This window comes from Mugil cephalus, chromosome 1, assembly GCF_022458985.1.
Source record: "Mugil cephalus isolate CIBA_MC_2020 chromosome 1, CIBA_Mcephalus_1.1, whole genome shotgun sequence".
NCBI lineage: Eukaryota > Metazoa > Chordata > Actinopteri > Mugiliformes > Mugilidae > Mugil > Mugil cephalus.
In genome coordinates this window covers 34,027,505-34,047,774 of record NC_061770.1, presented here as the reverse complement: position 1 = coordinate 34,047,774, position 20,270 = coordinate 34,027,505, and the positions used below count along the sequence as shown (strand labels likewise).

The window sequence follows — 20,270 nt, the reverse complement described above, 5'->3', positions numbered from 1 at the left end:
TTGCTTGGTTTGGACAAACTAGTAACACGCTGCTTGAACAAGTAACACGCAACTCTGTGTGGAACAAAAGGACATGTCTTGATGAACTAATTACAAACTGGAGCGCTGGAATGTGTCTGGGAACTATCAGGAAAGTTAGAACACTCTTTAAAATATTACTAATCAGTCCTGTTCAGGTGTGATTGAACATCTGAATCTAGGATGCATTTATAGTTGCACGTTTTGGCTACACAAATTGTAAACAGTTTGAACTTAACAAAGTATACGTTAGAGGGAAAAAAAAATACCCTTAACTGCACAACAATGCTAACCCAATGCAATGTGCACACCAACTTCTCTGATGATTGATTTATAGATAACTCACTCAGATCATGTTGACATTTCACTTACAGGATCCTCTAGAGACAACACTGGAAACGCAGATTCAGACAGAGTACAAGATGCAAGGCAATCTGTTGTGTTCTACAACAGCGACACAAGATGCGAGTAATATAGGCGCTCGGTTAAGCGACGGTAAGCCGATGACAACCGTCGCCCTACAGCTACCTGATCAGAACTTGTACACGACCCATAGAACCGTCACTCCAGTTCTCCCTACATATGAGAAGACTTCTTGTGCCAAGTCAGACACGTCTCACAGGCACTCACAGTGGGAGTTGTCCCCAAAAGAGGCCCAAACTAGTGAACTTTTTTCACCCATGTCAACTGAGTTTTTGGTGCCACCAGATTACGAGGACGTATTTTCAGGATATCAAACCCTGAGAGTTTCTGAATGTAGCCAAGCCACCTTGGAAGATTTAAGTCCAGTGTCTTCAGTGTTCAGCGACACAGCTCAAGTCACGGTCCAATCTACCACTGAGAGAGAATCTGAAACTGCGGAAGACCTTGAGTTTTCTCCAGACTTTAACAGAGTCCTCTCAGAATTTGAGAAAACAGCCTCAGAATTTGAATCGCCAAAGGTTCCACTGAAGGAACGGGGTAAAGGCTCCGCATCTCCGCAACACTCGGATTCAGATGTGGAATTTTTCGACTGTAGACAAGCTTTGTCTGACTTTTCCGAACCGGAAGACGTGAAACTGGAACGGGACATTGCGTATCACATCTGCGAGCCCCCATCCCCAATACATGGAGGTACCCCTGACATTGGATTCCTGAAAGGAACCCATCAGTACACTGCTCACCCTTTCCTCCAGGTAGAAGATTACAAGCGCTTCTCCTCCGGCAGTGAAAGTCTCGGAGAATTTGCTTATGATTCAGAGGCTTCACGGGAGATTCAAGCAGAGGGTCTCACCACATGTGAGGAGCTTCCTTCCAGAGATCAGGCAGGGTATTATGATGATGACGACTTCCTGGGAAGGGTAAGCTGTTGAGCATGAGCGCAGTGCTGCACTGGCTAGAGTCTTACCCGGATTGGGGCTGGTTTGTTGTGGTGTTGCATTTGACAGACTCCGGACATTAAAAAACACAGTTTGCACTTTATGGACTAAATGAATCTGATGAGTGCTTTGTTGTGCATGAGTGCCTAAACTCATAACTGAAAAAGTGTGGACACCAGGTTGTGTGACATATTAGCAGTCCCTCAATTTGATGTGTTGGGCACATTTATAAGCTGCTGTGTAGAATTCTCTAACAATTTGTTCACGTCTAGATCCAGATCTGTTTGCACCTTTGGGTTTTGGCTTCTTGTTGTTCCCATCAGTGTGCGAAATATCCTTCAATCTTCAGAGCGTACTTAGCAACAAACAAGTAGCGCTTTTAGACCTCTCTTTAGACTTCTAAACCTCTTTTAGTTATGACTTTGTTCTTAGAAATATGGATAATAAACTACAGGTGTAGTGCAACCACAGATTTTTGAACAAGTATTTACTACCTTACTACATTTGCTGAAATGTAAAAATCTCTAGTGCATGCGAACATTTCCAGCACCAAATATGTCATCTTCTCACTCACATGTTGGTATGCTTCTCCTCAGCCATCATTTTAATGTGAAAAATAATTTACTGAACAGTAAAAAAGTTCTTGCTGACAGCAGAGCTCAGTGAAAAGAAGTGGGTTACCCCACTGACAAGGTGCTTGCAGCTCTTTATGTATATTTACATATTTCTTCTATTTCTAGATATTTTAAATCTCCCCTTCAAGATCCCAATATTTCGCACACTGCTTCTGATCCTTGCACGTCTGTTTCAGTTGGATATATATAATTTTTTTGCATCACCATGCTTTCTCTTCATCTCACATCACTACTGTGTTCAGCCATACTATTTTAGTTTTCACTCCTCTCTCATTCCATTTGTCTGTGAAAGATTATTCTTATTCGGGCAAACACAAAAAGTGAGGTTAAGAGAAAAGGAAATGATCAAATCAGCCGCTACCGCCTCTGCTGCCTGCACTGGTCTGAGACTGTGATATATTGACCCACGCTGGTTTGTGCTGTCTCCCAGGAGATAGCAGAGGAGCTAGGGATGCTGTCCTCTGATAGCTCAGAGGAGGAGGTGCTGACCACCAGGGTGGTCCGACGCAGAGTAATCATTCAGGTAAACAGGCATGATGCAGCTGTGCAGCCATCGTGCAGTGGCGAGTAGAGTTTCACCGCTCATCTGTTTTGTTTTTTCACGCAGGATTCCATTTTCAGCTTAATACTACGACACATTTTAATCTTACTGCAAGTCGTGGCACAAACTTTTGTTGTTGTTGGAGTAATATCTACTAGAATAGGAGCTGTAATCCACCTTTTTGTTTGGTTTGTTTGAGATGTGGTTAAAGCCACAGAGTGTGGATCTCCTTGGCGATAAAACTGGTGAACATACACTTTTCAGAATGATTTAAAGGAGACACACGGGGCCTTAAAATAAAATAAAAAAGTAGTAGATTTGTAGGTGTTGATTTTTGAGCAATGCTGATGTGAAATGTTGCTTCACATTTTCTTTTTTTAATCTAATCATCATGTGCTCCTAATTTTCTTCAAGGTGATAAATGATGGCGCGTGTTTTGTGGTTCGTTTTGCAGGCCGACTCCCTGCCGGACATCCCAGCCCAGACAGTCACAGAAGAGAAGTACATGGACGAGCACGGCAACATGGTAACCAAGAAGGTGAGAAGCATTCCGAGTGTCACACCTAAACTCTCGGCACTACTCTTCGAGGTCCGTGATGACAAACCGTCATGCTGCCACCGGTTTTAAAGGAATGTTCTCGTCTCGCCTCCCCCCCAAACAGATCATGCGGAAGGTGATTCGAAAATACGTATCTGCGGATGGCACGGAGACTCAGGAAGTGACCATCGAGGGCTCCCACCAGGAGACGGTGCAGATAGAGGAGGGGGACACTGTCTCCAGAGTGGTGAGGAGGACTGTGCTTCGCAGTGACGGAGATCAGAAAGAGGTTGGTGTCTCAGCAGGAGGAACTTTAATTTTGGAACTAAACGTCTTGGCTAGTGATTGCACAGTCAGGTGATGGTTAGCACTGATGCCTCACAGAAACAAGGTGTAGGTTCTGGGTGGAGTTTGCGTGTTCTTCCTGTGTCTGTATGGGTTTTCTCCGGGTACTCCAGCTGCTTTCCACCTCCAGAGACATGCTCGCTAGGTTCATTGGTGATTTTAAATTGACCCTAGGTGTGACTGTGAGTGTGAATGGTTGTTTGTCTTTGTCTTAGCCCTGTGATAGACTGGAGACCTGTCCAGAGTGTACCCTACCTCTCACCTGATGACAGCTGGAATAGGCTCCAGCTAAAGCCCTCTAGGTGCCATGCGGTTGTAGATGATTAGAATACCCAATAGCTAAGCTAATTAGCTAGAATTAGACTTTCGTGTTAGTCTTATTCTTTGTACTGTTTGGGTGCAAGAAAGTTCTATCGCGGCATTCCAAGTAATGGCTGATTTCTGGACCTTTTGCTCGTTCTGTGTCTTTAGCTGACCTTCTCAGAGCCCATGGCCCTGGGCGCTGCCACGCCGTCCGAGTTCGAGGTGGAGCCGGTGCAGGGCCGAAAGGTCAGCAAGGTGGTGAAGACGACGGTGGTGAGAGGAGAGAGGATGGAGAAGCAGACAGGAGACCCCTCCCTGGCTGCAGATCTCCCCTCAGCCAGAGAGGACTTTGAGAAGGTCGGTGTGTCCAGAGTAGCAACAAATACCCTGTTCCAATTCCCATCACTTGTCTGTAGCTGCAGCTGAGCCTTCACTGAGGGGTCAATACTGACGGGTTTGTCAGGTATCCTTCTGATTTCTCATTTCCCCCTCCAGGCTTTGAGTTATGCTGGAGGCTTTGGCAAAGTGCTCCCGCCTCAAGTAGTAGAGAAAGAGATTGTACAGGAGGACGGTTCTGTGGTTAAAAGGTTGGCCTGCATGGGAGTGTGAAGAAATGGCACACATGTACACACACGTTAGCCGAGGCCGAAGGCATGGTGTGATTTCACTCTCCTAACCTCAAGGCAACAGTCAATGCACACTCACTGCGAATTAGATTTAATAAAACTGAGGTATTTTCACAGTTTTGGCCGTTTCTTACTCGTTTTATTATTTTGATATTTCATTAGATGTGGGTTGCAAGAATGCTAGTTGACACAGTCCTACCAGGGAACTTTAGAAGCTGTTAAAGAGAAGTTTTCTATCATATAACTTTCAAATGCTTCTGATGAAACAAGGTTGGTTTGTGCCATCGAAAAAATCCCAACAGTTTCCGAAAGTGGAGACATATGCCTTTATGTTCAATGTGGCGTCATTTCCTGGAAGGTTTTTACACTCTGATAACATGCAGTACATCTTAAATAACTGCAAGATATTGAAATTTCTAGGTTTTCTAGGCAAAAAAAATACTTTTTAATAAAAAATAATGCAAAAAAAAAAGATAAAAGGTAGATATTCTGAGGCTTAGATGTTAAAGGGCTAATGCAGATGCAGTGTCATTATCGATACGCCCACTAGGGGAGTTGTGACCATGAAAACATTTAAGATGAATTAAAAAAAAACAAATAGAAAGATATTTGCATGATGTCTGTTGTGCAGCTTAAACACGATTTATCTACTGAATTTCAGTGAATAAATCAGATAAATACAACCAACGTTAAAATGCTTGGTTTGACCACAACGATGCATGGCCACGTAGCGGAGGGCCACTGTGGAGGTCTGCTGCTGCAGGTGTTGAAATGAAAGCGCCATGCTCCTATATTATGCAGTGCACGGAATGTAGGACTAAACCAGAATATCACACTGCATTTGTATTTGAATCTTTTTGCCTTGTGTGTCTTGTGGAAGACTTTGAAATGAAATGAAAATAGCTTTATTGTATTTCATTTGTATTATACTTCCATAGACTCATGCCAGGTGTCCATATTTGTAGTTCTGTGTAATTCTGCTGAATTCCTCCTATTAAGCGGTTTGTTTTGGTTTCTGCTCCTTCAGAAGCCAGATGCGTAAGTCGCGGACCCAGAAGAGGACCGTGGTGAGGGACGCCCAGGGGAAGCACGTGCACCTGGAGCGTCTGGACGACACCCCGGACGCCCTGCAGCCCGACGCCCTGCAGCAGCACCTGCACCGACTGCTCCAACGCTACTGCCAGGACGACCAGGAAGAAGGGGAGGTGGAGGAGGAGGAGGAGGAGGAGGAGGAAGGAGATGAGGAGGAGGAGGAGGAGGAGGAGAGTTTTGACTGAGCAGCTGCTTCCACTGATCCCCTCTCTACATCTTCCACTGAACCAGATCAAATTGCTCCACGTCTCGTCCTCCAGAGTCTTTTTTGTTCCTTCTTTGGTTTGTGTGGAATAACGGAACAGTATTTTTGTGCTTTAACTCTTTTCCTTTGCTCTGATTGTGACCAAAGATAGCGCCTTCCATTGTTCGATTTTTGTCCGTTTTTTTTTTTTTTTTTTTTTTAAGCCTCCGTCTGCTGTGGTGCGATCGAGGCACGACGTCCGGCATGGGTCGGATCAGAGCGGAAAGGGAAAGGGGAGGGGGGAGGGTAGGAGGGGGGCAACAATCTGGGACTATTTCCCCCCTCGCGCACTGGCCTCTTCTTGAAGAGCTCTTGTAAACATTTGTACATAGAGGAGATGAAAAGAAAAAAAAAATCTTGTGCTTGGACCGGAAAAAAAAAAAACAAAACAACAAAAAGCAGAAAAAATTCAAAGCATTTAATACATTAGCCCACCTAGACCTGCTGTACATGCACCGACTCAGCTGGAGAATGGAAGAGATTAATGTTCCCACAGGACGAGGGGATGTGTTGTGTTGTTTCATCGCAAACTCTCGACACAGCCGAACCACAGCCTGCTGACCCGTTTACAAGAGGCTGTGCGGTCACACCTTCTGTCTTCCCATGATGCATCTGAAGCCTTTTAGTTGTTTGTGTGTGTGTGTGTGTCCCTCTAACCATCACATTTCATCTTGCGTGTACATACTGAGAGAGAAGCTGATGTGTTCTGATGCAGACCGCGCACTTAACCACCTCAAACCTGCGGCAACACTCGCGTATCCTTCCTCCGTTAAGCCTTGTAAAGGAGAGGTCTGGCTCTGCTACTCTCTTCTGTCAACAATTCATCTAAAAGGAACCAAAACCAGCTCCATGTTATTTCTATATAATTTCTTTTGTCTTTTCATGCCACCGTCCCCTGGTCCAACTCATTTTAGTTTTGGGGTGGAGGGGTCATTCATTTGTAACATAACGCAACAATAACCTATAAGTAACGACAACTACAGACATTTTCCATTTGTTTTAGAGCAAAGAAGAAGAACGAGTCAATTAGATGAACATTTACATTTTATTAACTATCCTTAAAAAAAAAGGAAATTTATTAAGAAAAATAAGCGTAAATTGAGTAAATTTGTGCTGTGGCCAGGATTAGACCCTCTGGCGGGCCGCTTTTGGCCTATGGACCTTATGTTTGACACCTCTGTTTCAGGTGGTTCTTTAAATCTATTAAACCTCCGGTTGCCGTCCAAGTCAAATGTGACCCATCGCTTTTTCTTAAATCGAGGTGTAATAAATTAAAGGATACAACAGGAACCAGTGGATGGTAAGTTAATATATAGTGTTTTTCTATGTGAGGCCTTCTCATGTTTTTTTCTTTTGTTTGTTTTTTTGTTTTTCTGATTGTTTTTTGCTGGTTTTGGTGTTCTCCTGATATTTGTTGACACGTAAGGAAAGTAACCCCACCAGACTTTTCCCTTTTAGTGTTTTTTTTTCTTTTGTTCCCTGTAGCTTTGCATTTAACGCCGATGTCCATTTGAACTTTCTCTTGTAATTATCAAAGGATTGAAATCCGAGCAGAGGCCAACAACTCCCCCTTCAGACTGCACTTGTCCGTCGCATCCTTATTTATTTATTGCCGTCTGTGTGTGTGCGCGTGTGTGTGTGCGTGTGTGTTTGAATGTGATCTAAAGGTGAATAAAAAAATCAAGTGATCTATTTTTTTTTTTTTTCCAAATCGTAGACGGACGTTTCGTTACGTTCATCCACCTTTCAGACTCTTCATGTGTGTACTCCTCACGTTGCCATTGACTTTTTGAGTGTGATTCACCGGGAGAATAATGATAAAAAAAAAATAAAAATAAAAAAACAAGAAACAGAGAGCGACAATTTGATAAGTGAGCATCTTGTTTCCATGGTGATGACAATGTTATACATATTAACAGTGCAAATATCTAACGCGGGCATGTCTGACTTTATCAAATTGTTCCTTTAAAAAAAATGAAATAAAAACTTAACCTGAAACGCTAACAAGGCATAGCAGCTGCAGTGTGTACATGGCAGAACAATAAAAACTGTACATGTGTCAAACGGGAGGTGATGTCGTTCTTTTCTTTCCAACGGAGTCTCTCGTTCGTAAAGACAGGGGGGTGGACGGCTGCAGGAGTCACTGGAACATCTGGAGTTCGAGTTTACGCAACGCAAAGCTGGTTGGGACTGGCAAAGAGTTTTTCCTTATTAGTTACAACTGGCAGTTATTGTGTCTTAAGTGCGTTAGTGATGTCCGATAACACTGATTTCCTTTCCGATCCGATACTGAGTAAAATTCAGTCTGGTATCGGCGATACTGACTCGATACCGATACTTTACGTAAGTAGTAAGTACAACCTAAAGTGCTTGGAAAACCTTAAAAAAAAAAAAAAATTAGCAAGATATCAGAGAAATCTATTTATTTATTTTAGACTCTCATTTCAGTTCATTTTTGTTTCTACGGCCTGCTTCACTTGCAACGACGGCGACTGAAACTTTAGCCAAAATTTCACCGATGACGACTCATACACGTCGTTGTCAAATCTAAGATGGAGAAGCAGACAGAAATACTAAAGCAGAAACACGTTACAACCAAGTGGACCAATCACAGCCCTTGCAGTCTACCTTGCCTCAATGTGTAATTACATTTCTGTGGAGGTGGACAACAAATTGACCCATACGTTTTTCCCCCCATAAAGATTTGGTAGCGGTCTAGGTCAAGAATATTATACTTTTTTAGGACATTACAATAATTAAGTTGACGCGGTTTCCTGGCCGAAACTCCCTTCTTAACTTTTACTGTACTTTCATTTGCGTGTGTACAGGTTGTAAAACTGTAATTTATGTGCAAAAATACCGTGGTATGCATCTACACTTTAGCTGTTTTGGGGGTAACAAATGCCCTTATACGACGAAGTTTGATAGATTGAATTTAATGGTGTTCGCTTGATTTTTTTTTTAACACGTTAGACCGCTCCAAGATACTTAAACTGTTATACAACATCGCCCTCTGCTGACTGATGAGAGAAAAAACATGCAAACAGTCTCTTTTAGTGTTAAGGTGCAAACAAGATTGATTTAGCCTGTGAGATACAGGAGCCAGTGGAACTGCTGATAATTTTGCAGCAGCTTCTTTTTTTTTTTTTTTTTTTTGGCAAGGGTATATAGTACTGTATCATCAGCATAAAGATTAACATTTGGGCAAACTTATGGTAGGTCATTTACATTTACATAACAGAATTGGTTCGAAAAAACTGAGACAAAACCGAGACCCAGAACTAAACAGTAGATGGCAGCAACGTGCAGAATTTAAACAATTTCAGGTTGTTTATAGAACTTTTTTTTGTGCAAGTATATTTTATTAAATGTAAACGTTTTCACAATGTACTTGTATTTCTTTGGGAATAAGGTATTTATGGGTTATTATGTTGTATGTTACTAGTCCACATAGATGTCACCTACCTGCAGTGGCCCCACCTCTATAAATGTGTTTTTTTTTTCTTTGTTTTGTTTTTTTAAATAAGGCAGAGTCAAGCACTACCAAGATGGCGACTGTCAGAGGCGCCACACTGGACTTCAAAAAACTTGTAGGAACCTAAGTGGTTTTCATCTTTATGCAGTCACATCCAAATTTCTTCAGTAGACCATAACAAACTTTCTGACTCATCCAGGTTCACACGTTTTAAAATAGGCCATTCTAAAAGTCTTTAAATCAAAGCAGGGCACTATCTGGTGGAGGCTAACTGGTTTTCTCATGATAATATAAACAGCTGCAAGGAAAGAAACGAAAAAACAAACATGTGGTCATTTGGCATGAATCACACAATTTATTTGAGATTTCTTAAAACATACATTGGGCTTGTCCCTTGTCTTGGTAACATCAAATACCGGCTTCGTCCCCCCATCAGGAAGTTTGATGCATTTTTACAAAGATAAGAAGAAAGTGTGTCACGTGATGGATATGAGATAATACACCACAGAAGAAGAAATCCTCATCCTTCTCTCTCAATATTTAAGTTTATAATTATCCCCCACCACACGCAGTTTTACAAAACCCTAACCTGTTATTTTATTGTTTTTTTTTTTGTTTTTCTTTTTTAATCTACTAACCTACAACTGCCCTCTTTACCTTAAACCTGACAGTGACACTAGAATAATAAAAAGTGTGTGAAATGAGAACTGGAGCTGTGACTTACTGCTAACTATCAGTCCCGTGTGTAAGAGTGAAAATATTCTTTGTGATTCTACTCGTCCAGTGTTAAACGTGGCGCTAGACACAGTGAAGTAAAGCCAGGAACCACCGGTAAAAAAAAAAAAAAAAAACTAAACACAAAAGGCTCTCAAAGGAAATAATGAGATGCGGAGGGACAAGCATCAATATCACGATATATAAAACGTAAACAGAACAAACAGAACTGATAAAATTCACATAATTGGCTCCTTATCGTATGAAAATATGATCCCACTGTTTTAAATGCTTTACATTCTATCATCACCTGCCTACATCATTAAGAGGTTTCCTCAGGTCCAAACACGCCCAAACAAAAACACTTCCCTTTTAAACACGTAGTTAGTTTAGCTCCTAGTAAACCGACGCCACCCGGCTTGTGGATGCTGCTAGAAAGGTCAAGCAAATAGTTTTTACATCGATTACCAAAAAGCTACACGGTCACCAAAAAAAACAAACAAAAAAAAAACAAAGCTGTGTCTAAGCTTCGACGTGTGCCAGTTTTCTGAAAAGATACACGAGTTAAAAAGCGATGATAGAGAGATAAGTCGAGAACGTCACGATAGCTCGATAATGTGTCACTACATGACGGTTCAAAATGAATCCAGTGGCTCCGGTGAAAGCCACGTCTATTTAAAATATACCCATCTAATAATAATAATAATAATAAAAAAAATAGTAGAGTAATAAAACATGCTGCGGATGGAGGTTTCCTGAAATAAACACCACACTCTCACTAAAAAAAAAAAAAAAAAAAAAAAATAAATTTTTTTCCTTGTCATAGTTGACGATAATCTTCAGTCCAGCAGCGACAATATGTAAACAACACACTGAGAGGGTGGAGCTCTAGCAAATGAGGGCGGGGTTGGCTTAGTTTTTTTTTTTTCCTTTTTTTTTGATGGACGTGTGGTAGGCGGGGTCTGGTGAGCTGACTGCTGTAGGCTGTAGGGTGTTTGTCACAGATGGTCTTCATCTCAACTGCAACACAAAACACACATATTCACAGATTAGCTTCACTTTTATTCCATTTTTATTTATTTATTTTTTAATTTTATCTTTGCCGACTCAACTGGATACGACGCTACGGCTACATCCTGTTTCAGACGTGGATTACGCTAAGAGCTGTCAATTGATGGGTTTCCATTCCCCCTTGAAATGCGCAAAACCTAAATATCACAATCACAAACGTCTACATTTCTAAAAACTTTTAAATATCTAAAGCTAAAACACTTTTACGCTCTCATGAGGTGGTTTTTCCAAACACTTCGGTATAAAAGTTTGTTGCAAAAGAGCAATGGAAACACTTTTTTCGCAAGAATTAATTAAGAGAATTATGGGATATCGCAGACTTTACGGGAGTTACAGCTCATTCACAAAACACCTTTCAATGGAAACAAGTAAAACACGCAATTGTGCTTTATCGAAATTTCCTAAATATTTAGAGAAAAACTGCAAAATCATTCTGGTTCCATGGAAGGTGACTTTAATTTCACCAGATTTAATTAAATTTAACCATAGACAGTATAAATATGGACGGACGAACTGCTCCCTTTAAAAGTGAAGCCAAAGTAACTAGAGCTCCTCTGGTGGCTGGAGGCTGGAAATACAGGCCATAAGCTCCACCTCCTCCATGTTAGTGCATGGGACTTAAACACTAAAATACACGTCAAATAAATTCATTCAAGGATGGTTTCTGTCATTTTAGGTAGATAATTTAACCTCCTGAGACCCGAGTGTTTGTTTGCGATGCATTTTTTAATTTCTCTTTCTATTTGGGATCAGTAGGACCTAAGATGCAAAAAAACTAAGCATCATCTATGAACAGGAAGTCGTTTTTGAAAAATAAACAATGTCCTCGTTTGTGGACACGGGGATTATTTCCCTGTATGACACAATAAAGTCGCCAATATGTAACAAAACCTAAAACTGTTTATTTTAATACATGAACATGGCTCAGCAAAGACAGAATTGCAAACACTGAAATTCCAGCGTCCTTAAACGAGTATTTGCTCATTAGCAACGTCGCAGCTCATAGCTATTGACAGAATTGGGTAAATCTGTGTGTCATATGAAACTAGAAAAGTTAATAAGCTTAAATAATGCAGAATGACAAGCTTAATGTCCCCATATGAGGACACAGGATCTCAGGAGGATAATACTGATGGATGTAATGTTGATTTTTTGTTTTGTCTAGTCATTTGATGCTGTTGAAACAGGATGCAATATAAAGGCGATCACCATGATGGGACGTGTTATTGTTGTCCATATTTATATACAGTCTATGTCCCATATATCCCACAGACTTTGAACTACACTACAGGTTCCTTCTCTATGTTATGTCTATGTTATGTCATTTGGTCATTTAAAAAAAAAAAAAAAAAAAAAAGATCTGATATTGTTTTATTCCGCATGTATGACCAGAACAGTACTGGCAGTGGGTGTGTCCGCGGTGACGTCCTTACTTGGTGGGCACGGTGGGCGAGCCGGAGCGATGGAAATGGATGTTCTGCCATTTGCTGTCGCGGCGGTGCCAGATACGGGTCTCCTCCGACTGCATGGTGCGAGGCATGCCATTGCCGTCGATGTACTGCGTGAGGCGGATGTAGGCGATGCAGGCGGCCTCGTCCCCGATCAGGTGGACGTGGGGGTTGAGCAGGATGGTGTGGATGGGCTGCTTCCCCTTAGACAGAGCTGCATGGGGGTGGGGCAGAAGTCAAAGGATTACAGCCCTTCTGCTAGACTGAGGAGCTTAATTCATCAGCACATCTCTACTAAACACTGATACGGGCCGTGTCTCAATCAAACTGTTCAGCCATAACATTATGACCTTCTCATTCATTCAATCAGAAGATGTGTCCAATCCTTTGACCAGTAGTGTGTATTTAAAGGCTTTTTTTTTTTTTTTTTAAATTTTGACCTTTATGCTGTGACATAATATGTAATTATCTTACAAAATATACCATATCTTTAGTGAAAGAATGCCCCTATCATACTTAAAGGCCATAACATTATGACCTCCCTTGTGCCTCCAAAGAAGTTGTAACTCATCAGAGAATAATGGACATGGGCCTTCTGGAGGTCTCCTGTGGATCTTATTAGTGGGGGTCCTTGCGTCCTATAAGTTTAGGGGAGGGGCCTCTATGGTTGATCATCCCATAGATACTCGATCAGTTTGGGATCTAGTGAATTTGGAGGCCAGGTCAACACCTTGAGCTGTTCCTCATGTTTTTTTTTGAGTTGTGCCTAAACTATTTTATTGGCTGCTGCCATCAAGGAGTGTCATTGCTATGGGGTGGTAGTGTCTGCTATGCTCTGGTCTAAGTGGGTGCTACATGTCTAAGCAACATCCACATGAATGAATGCCAGGTGCAAAAACAAGACGGTCATTGTCATTTACTTCACATGTCAGTGGTTTTAATGTAACGCCTGATCAGTGTTGAATGGTTTTTGGAGTTTAATATTGAACACATATAGTAGGTAGGGGGTCTTTACTTTATCTCCCCATCAGTTTGGGGGCTCTCAGCCTGAAAAACATTGAGATAATATATGCTTCAGCGTTAAAGAACAGGAACTTGTTACCGTTGTCAAAGTAGAAGCGGTGAAAGTCCGTGCCCTCCACCAAGTTTCCCAATGCCTCGGGCTCAAAGGACGTGAGGCCGGGGTCACATATCTTCCTGAAAGAGCGAAGCAGGCAGCCAGGTTAGACGCGTCTAAATGATGAAAAGCAACTAAATAGACAGTTAAAGAGGTCAGACTGACGTGTAAGCCTCAAAGTCTCCGTTGTTGATGGCCTCGATCAGCTGCTCCGTCACCTTGATGATCTCCTGCTTACGAGCTGAGAGGCAGAGGGAGAAACAGACGCGTTACTTCACACCTGGACTCGCCAGCCTCCGGATACCGAACAGAGCCACAGGTTGATGGTTTAAAAAAACAAAAAAATAAAAAATGGGCCGACGCGGAACACGAGAACAACGTCACAACATCGGGATGTTCACATAGTTTCCATAACCACAGACGGAGCGTGACGTGAAGATGACACACACGAGGGGAAGAGGAGGTTGGCCGGCGTGGGCCGACATCAAAATTACCTTTCATGCTAAGGAGGTAGGCTAGGAAACAACGAACGGAAAGAATAAGTGTTGTGGCGTTAATGCTGCGCCGACACACAGTTACACAACATGGTGAAATCAAGAGGTGGCAAAGTTTGTACAAACACACACAGATGCCACCAATACTGTAGAGCTGTAGATGTTACCTGCAGCAGCTTCAGATCCACTGGAGTTTTGAGCTAACTGAACACTCACAGTCTGCTGTGCGCTGAGCCCCTCCAGAGCAAGACACGCCAGAATAAAACTAACAGCTGAAAGGCGAAGCATGTTCCCTGCCCGGCGTCCCCGTCTGTGACTGAACCTACGAGCTGCAGCTTCGGCAGATGAACTCACACAGGAGCAGAGCGGAGGCAGCAGGAGCAAACCAGTCTGCAGAAAGCAACGTCCATCTGTTGCACTCACGGTCGACTTTACTGTGCAAATACACTCAACGCCGAGTACAGGGACTGTCCAGATGGGTTCAGAGACACAGAGGACACAGGGAACTGACAGCAATGGTGAAAACGTAGGCCTCCACTCATTCTCAGAGTGCAAACAAATGACAGTGACGCTCATTGAATGTTATTTAAGTTATTTCTGACATGTTTCGTTAGTTTCTCTACAACTTGCTTTTCAGCACCAGATTAAAAACGTTTTAATCTTTTAATAATGTCTTTTCTTTAAAAAAAAAAAAAAGAAGTATCAAATTCATCTGAAATACTTGGTTCAAATTTATTATATTTGTATTAGGAAATTATCAAACAGCTTATGGAGACTAGAGCTTCTGCTCTTTAAAGATTAAAATTAGTAATCCTGGGCGGTTCATACTGAATACCATTTATTTTTTCGTTATGATTTGAATTTTTAATATACCGTCATATGTCGTATTTGATTACCCAGCGTTCGTACATTTTGAATGTAGCGCTTCGAAACGCACATGGTCCGATTGCGTCACTGTGAGACTGTGGTCAAGACGGATAAACGAAGTGGCAGAACGAGAGAGGACTCTTGCCAAAAAAAAAGGCGCCTTATCGGTTGCTTGGGTTGTTTTAGGGTGACCCTGGTTCCTGGAGACAGCCCCCGTCTTAGCCCGGCTATAGCTGTCCCTGAAAATGTCCTCAAGTTTAGCTTTTCATGAATGAGGAAAGAAAAATGTTGCGCGCAGACTACGGTTATTACGGTGGCTGGTCGTGCTGCCATTGACATCACAGACATCGCAATTTAGATATGTTTAATATGAACTGATATGTCAAAATAAATGAAACTGTAATTGTCCATGTTTCTTCATTTTATCTGGATAACATTTAATTCTTTCTTTATGTTTTATCTTTATCTTTTCTTATATGTCCCGGGGCCATGCAAAACTGCTTTTATATTATTGTGGGATTATTGTACAATATTTACTCATCATCGCAGTAACATAGTCCATCCTTAGTAAATCTACTGCATTAATTCCTCTCTCAACCAGTAGAAAATGTTGTGAACACATGATTATGCATGAAAATAAATACCGTAATATATCGTGATACCGTCAGAATTTGGAAAAATACCGTTTTCCGGTCATACCGCCCAGCCCTAAAAATGAGTTCTTACCGCAAGTGGTCTAGAAAAAACAAATGACACTTAATGGAGAAAGAGGGCTCTTGTATGGTCTACACATATTTTTTTTTTCTTCCATACAAAATGTACAGAATTAAAGAGCACACCACCCAAAAGAGAGACATGACAATCAGCTCACAGGACAAAACACTTGAAACTGTGTGTATGAGGATTCATGGGGGTTTTAATGTGTCATTACAGATCTTCACCAGTGGGTGGAGCTATCACACAGCACATTTAGGTCCACAACCACCATTCTGTGTCTTCAACTATCTTTAACTATTTATTATTAAAAATGGAAAAGCTGTACACTGAACCTCAAAGTTTGTTTCATAGCAACGACAACAAGATGTGTTGTCTCGCATACAAAGACCCAAATTACCTGTTCTCTGGTTTCAAGTCTCATTCACAAAAAAACATTTCCAAATAATGTGTTGCAGAATTTTCAGTCCTACTGCGGTTAGAAATCAGTACATCAAAGTGCAAACCGCCATGTCGCTTAGTCGACCCACAACTATTCAGTTAAAAACTGCTGTTATTTGACTCTTTCTCGTGTATTTCTTTCTACACTCGGATGCTGTGAAATGGGAGCACGAAGCCTTCTTCCTACAGAGCTCTGAGCGTTTACACTGGACTTACACTGGGAGTCGGTGGGGCCCAGAGTGGGTGTGTGATGGGTGCTGCAGTGGCATGTGGTGGGATGGTCGGAGAAAAAGACCAGAGAGGCGGATGTGAAGAAGAGGAGCAGGTAGGCAACCACCAGTGCCCACAGGATGTACTGGCAACACTCCTCGCCACTGGGCCAAACACTCGGAGAGTACCAGCAGAAAGAGGAGAAGGAGGAGGAGGAGGTGGAGGAAGTGGAGGGTGAGGGCGAGGGGGGAGGGCTGGGAGGCCGCTGAGAGGAGGAGGATTGGTTTAAGTGCTTCAGGTGGTAGATAGGGAGGCTGGGGCGGGGGGAGCGTGCTGACATAGATGTAGAAAAGGAAAACATGAAAGGAAGAATTTGTGAAAAGCATGCAGGAAATGACAGTAAGCTGGTGGTTAAACACCTCCATCACAAATGAAGCTGAATTAGTTGCTTTAGGGAGACGGTTTTACTGCATTCACTCTAGTTAAAGTCTATATATCCGATGGCGTGAGCTCTGTTTTGGTCTCCATCGAGTCATTACTTGCTAGTGCTGCCGCTGGCAGAGAGGGAACAGTAGCTGAGAGCAGTGATTCTGAACCACCAGACTCCCGGCGGCTGCAGAGTAGGCGATAATTCTCCGTAAGGGCCATCATTATTACTGACAATTTTCACATTACACACAGTCATCTGATTCATTAGAGCCGCCCGGATGAGCTACAAGTCATTATGTCAACCTTTCATCACCGGATCATCCAGCGCCGAGGAGGGAACATGCATGCAGGGCATCAGTCCTAGCTTTCACTTTGTGGTTGTGGGCCGACTGGGGGCTACGACTCCAAAAGGAGGGAGGGATGATGTGAGTGAATGAGCAGCATGAATGAACTGATGAGGAGGACACTGTCATAAGTGGGGCAGTGTAAAGCAGTTTCTCAATATGGTCACTGGAGCATACCCCAGCCGCGTATTACAATGGAGGCCATTTATAAAGGGCCGCGGCGTGCCCCGTCTAACGGGCCCGCGTACGTGCATGGAAGCAGACACGAAAGCTCAGATCTCGACACAAAATGGACAGGCGGAACAGAATTTCTTTCCCTTGTCTGTTTTTGTTTCCTAAACTCTGTGGCTGTGATATGTTACTACTAAACTGTGACTATGTACAGTATTGATGATGTAATTTGAACACAATTAAGTCTGTTTGTTAAAAACTAAGTTTGTGTCTTGACATAAATATATTTTTTGAATTCGTCTACATTTTAGATTTTTAGCTATATGCAATAAATCATCTTATGAAGACCCACAACACCCCTTTTTTGTCGTTGTATTTACTCTGCTCCAACTTCAACCTGGTGCAAGGAATTCTGGGTAAATCTCACCAACCAACCAGCTCCACAAAAAAAAAAGAATTTAATGTTAGTGATATAGTTGGTTAAATACTGCAGTTTTTCAGATCTTTAAGGTTTTATATTGTTGTAGAAATGAATTAAAGTAAAATAATTGGAGACTCTTGATGTAATTTGGAATTAAAAACAGCAAGTGGCTTCAAAAGAATTTTTTGTGAAACTAATGTTAGCAAGTTGTTTTAAAATACTTGATTCAAATTCAATTTCAAGCTAACGTTTGCAAATGACTATAATTTAAAATAAGCAGTGATGTTTGTTTTTTCCTCTACGTAATGCTAGCTTACGAAGCTAACACCAGTTAGCCATTAGCTAACACTGTAAGCAAAGGGTTTTAGCTGCACACAGATAAAAACACAGTGCTCCATCTACTTAAAAAAAGGCAACTTTTTGCATCATTTCATCCTGTAGATCAAACAAGAGTAGTCACAACATTAATTTTGTAAGTAAAGTCAATTTACTTTTGCAGAATATCTGACCAGTCCAGAAACCTGGACGCGCATTTGCCCCATCCGTTTTATGGAGGACGCAACTGGAGGTACCTTGCCAGGTATACTAGAATGGTTTCACGGATGTCATTAATTACTCTGCTGAACCAATTCACGAATGGCTTTGCTGCATCAATCCATACTTCAGAAAATAACTTGTCAGGTCTGAATGTGAGTGTGGAAGCCCATCACTTCAAGGTTTTTCAAGGTTCAGAATCCAGTGGGTGACAGCACGATGGGTTTGTCCATATGTATAATGGACAAACCATAATACACCATAATACAGCCCATACATTGCTCCTCTCCCTTTAGCAGCGTATGCGCACCTGAAAGCTGGAAAATGTTTGTGCTCTACCTCTTTTTACTTGTAACATTTGTTATCAACATGTAATTTTGATCATGTAAATGTTGGGAGAAAAAGCAGAATCAGCTCCAAATATCAGCCAAGAAAAATCAACAGCTGCCAAAGTACTGTATCAGTTCAAATAACATCTGACCAGTCCAAAAACCCAGACGCGTGTTATATTGAGTTTGCATCTGGAGGTAACTTGTGTGGACATGGGACCGCCCGGTATCCTAGAATGGTTTCATCAATGTTAGTTGCTCTGCTGCAGCAATTCAAAAATGATTTTGCTGCATCAATCCATACTTCGGAAAATAACTTATCAGGTCTGAACCACCAAGCAAACTAGTCTGAATACGGGTACGTGGTACTGACTAAAACAAGAAACCCTTGTTATTATCGTTGGTGTACCCAAAGAGCAAAGAGTGCCGAGGATAGAGCCTGAAAAACAATCTTTAATTCTTCTGAATGGGGTGTTTTCTTGGCGAGGTGAAATATCGATATCTTAATACCAATTATCAATTCACATAATGATCCGTATAATGTGATTAGAGGACGATTAGAGTCCACAGATGGCCTATTAACTCAATCATGTACACTGTACAGTACTGGGGCAGAAATCACATCCAAAATGAAAATACATGGCCTGAGAAAAATAAAACTTAAAGACGAGAATACAACAGAATCATGCAACAAAAACATTCTTGGGGAAAAAAAACAACGAAAGTTGTCGAATGAACCCAGAAAGAAAAAACTTGAAAATGTGATGATACTTGAACATTAGGTAGAAAACAGTGTGTCCTGACATCAGAAAGCCAGTTTGAGCTTGAACCTGCCTACCTCTCACGTCCTCGTCCTCGATGGTAGTGTTGGCACTCTCACTGGACTCCTGTATAAACAAACAACAACATACAAATGAATTCCTGTTAGTAGGACACGCACAAACGAAGACAGACACCTCAGTTCCACTGGGTACCGTATCCAAAGCAGCTCGTTTTTATTATCATCTATATGAGCACCAACAGTCTCAGAGCTACCAGGCACATGGTTGGAGGCAATAGATGATGGAGTCTGTTTTCACACATTAGACCCGTAATTTTATCTATTTAACAAACAGCTGCACAGCTTCACGCTCTGTTCACGTACGATACAAGCGTCTGCACACACTCTCACTACGCACAACATACAACGACATACTGCACGCTAGGCTACGAGCTCCATCAAATCACTGCACAAAGCAAAAAGTACGAACATGCATGAGTTGTCACGTCATCGTATGGATTATACATGAAGATGTAGATCCATGTGTCGGAAACAGCAAACCACCTAGACCAGGGCTCTTCAACGTTTTTCAGGCCAAGGACCCCAAACCGATGGAGAGACTAAGTAGGGACCCACTACCTCCTATACTGTATGTGTTCTATATTAAAGTCAGCCTAGTGCTATTTATAAATATATATTATTTTTACATTTAATATTAAGCTATTCACCTGGGGACTGAATAGGCTCTCGGCCAATTGCGGGGAACGTGACAAGAGTCAGCGTGTAATGTGCGGCCTCATGATTGGCTCGGCAGCGATAGGGGCGGGACCTGCTGTGTACAGGAAGCTTAGATTGACAGGTCTAGTGTGGCGCCCCATGTGAGAAGGTACGCTTTTTCACTGAATGAGCGAAGCGCTGACTGAAAGCTAACGTCTTCTGCCTCCATTTATCCCTTTACGTATATGTGTATTTAAAGAAATTTAAATTTGTGGGGAAAATTAAATATATATACATATATTTATACACACACA

The 20,270-nt window shown here is 41.9% G+C and overlaps 2 protein-coding genes across 55 annotated transcripts in view; one reads left to right on the top strand and one right to left on the bottom strand.

Moving 5' to 3' along the window:
- ank2b (ankyrin 2b, neuronal) overlaps nucleotides 1-7,764 on the top strand; it is a 162,230-nt gene extending 154,466 nt beyond the window's left edge. For 32 of the 33 annotated variants that reach the window (XM_047601090.1, XM_047601080.1, XM_047601142.1 and 29 more), the window contains 5 exons: nucleotides 3,007-3,090; nucleotides 3,215-3,379; nucleotides 3,907-4,095; nucleotides 4,234-4,325; nucleotides 5,392-7,764. In XM_047601090.1, the coding sequence (XP_047457046.1) occupies nucleotides 3,007-3,090; nucleotides 3,215-3,379; nucleotides 3,907-4,095; nucleotides 4,234-4,325; nucleotides 5,392-5,641 (780 nt within the window). In that variant the 3' untranslated portion in view covers nucleotides 5,642-7,764. Of the gene's footprint in view, nucleotides 1-392; nucleotides 1,359-2,441; nucleotides 2,535-3,006; nucleotides 3,091-3,214; nucleotides 3,380-3,906; nucleotides 4,096-4,233; nucleotides 4,326-5,391 lie in introns of all 33 variants that reach the window. The other variant, XM_047601013.1, reaches the window with a different exon arrangement.
- A 1,743-nt stretch (nucleotides 7,765-9,507) lies between these two features.
- camk2d1 (calcium/calmodulin-dependent protein kinase (CaM kinase) II delta 1) overlaps nucleotides 9,508-20,270 on the bottom strand; it is a 91,336-nt gene continuing 80,573 nt past the window's right edge. For 11 of the 22 annotated variants that reach the window (XM_047568192.1, XM_047568247.1, XM_047568200.1 and 8 more), the window contains 5 exons: nucleotides 19,318-19,366; nucleotides 13,691-13,766; nucleotides 13,511-13,605; nucleotides 12,394-12,622; nucleotides 9,508-10,909 (listed from right to left, as the gene is read on the bottom strand). In XM_047568192.1, coding sequence (XP_047424148.1) covers nucleotides 10,906-10,909; nucleotides 12,394-12,622; nucleotides 13,511-13,605; nucleotides 13,691-13,766; nucleotides 19,318-19,366 — 453 coding nt within the window. In that variant the 3' untranslated portion in view covers nucleotides 9,508-10,905. Of the gene's footprint in view, nucleotides 10,910-12,389; nucleotides 12,623-13,510; nucleotides 13,606-13,690; nucleotides 13,767-14,019; nucleotides 14,041-19,317; nucleotides 19,367-20,270 lie in introns of those variants that run through there. The other 11 variants (XM_047568154.1, XM_047568217.1, XM_047568173.1 and 8 more) reach the window with 2 other exon arrangements.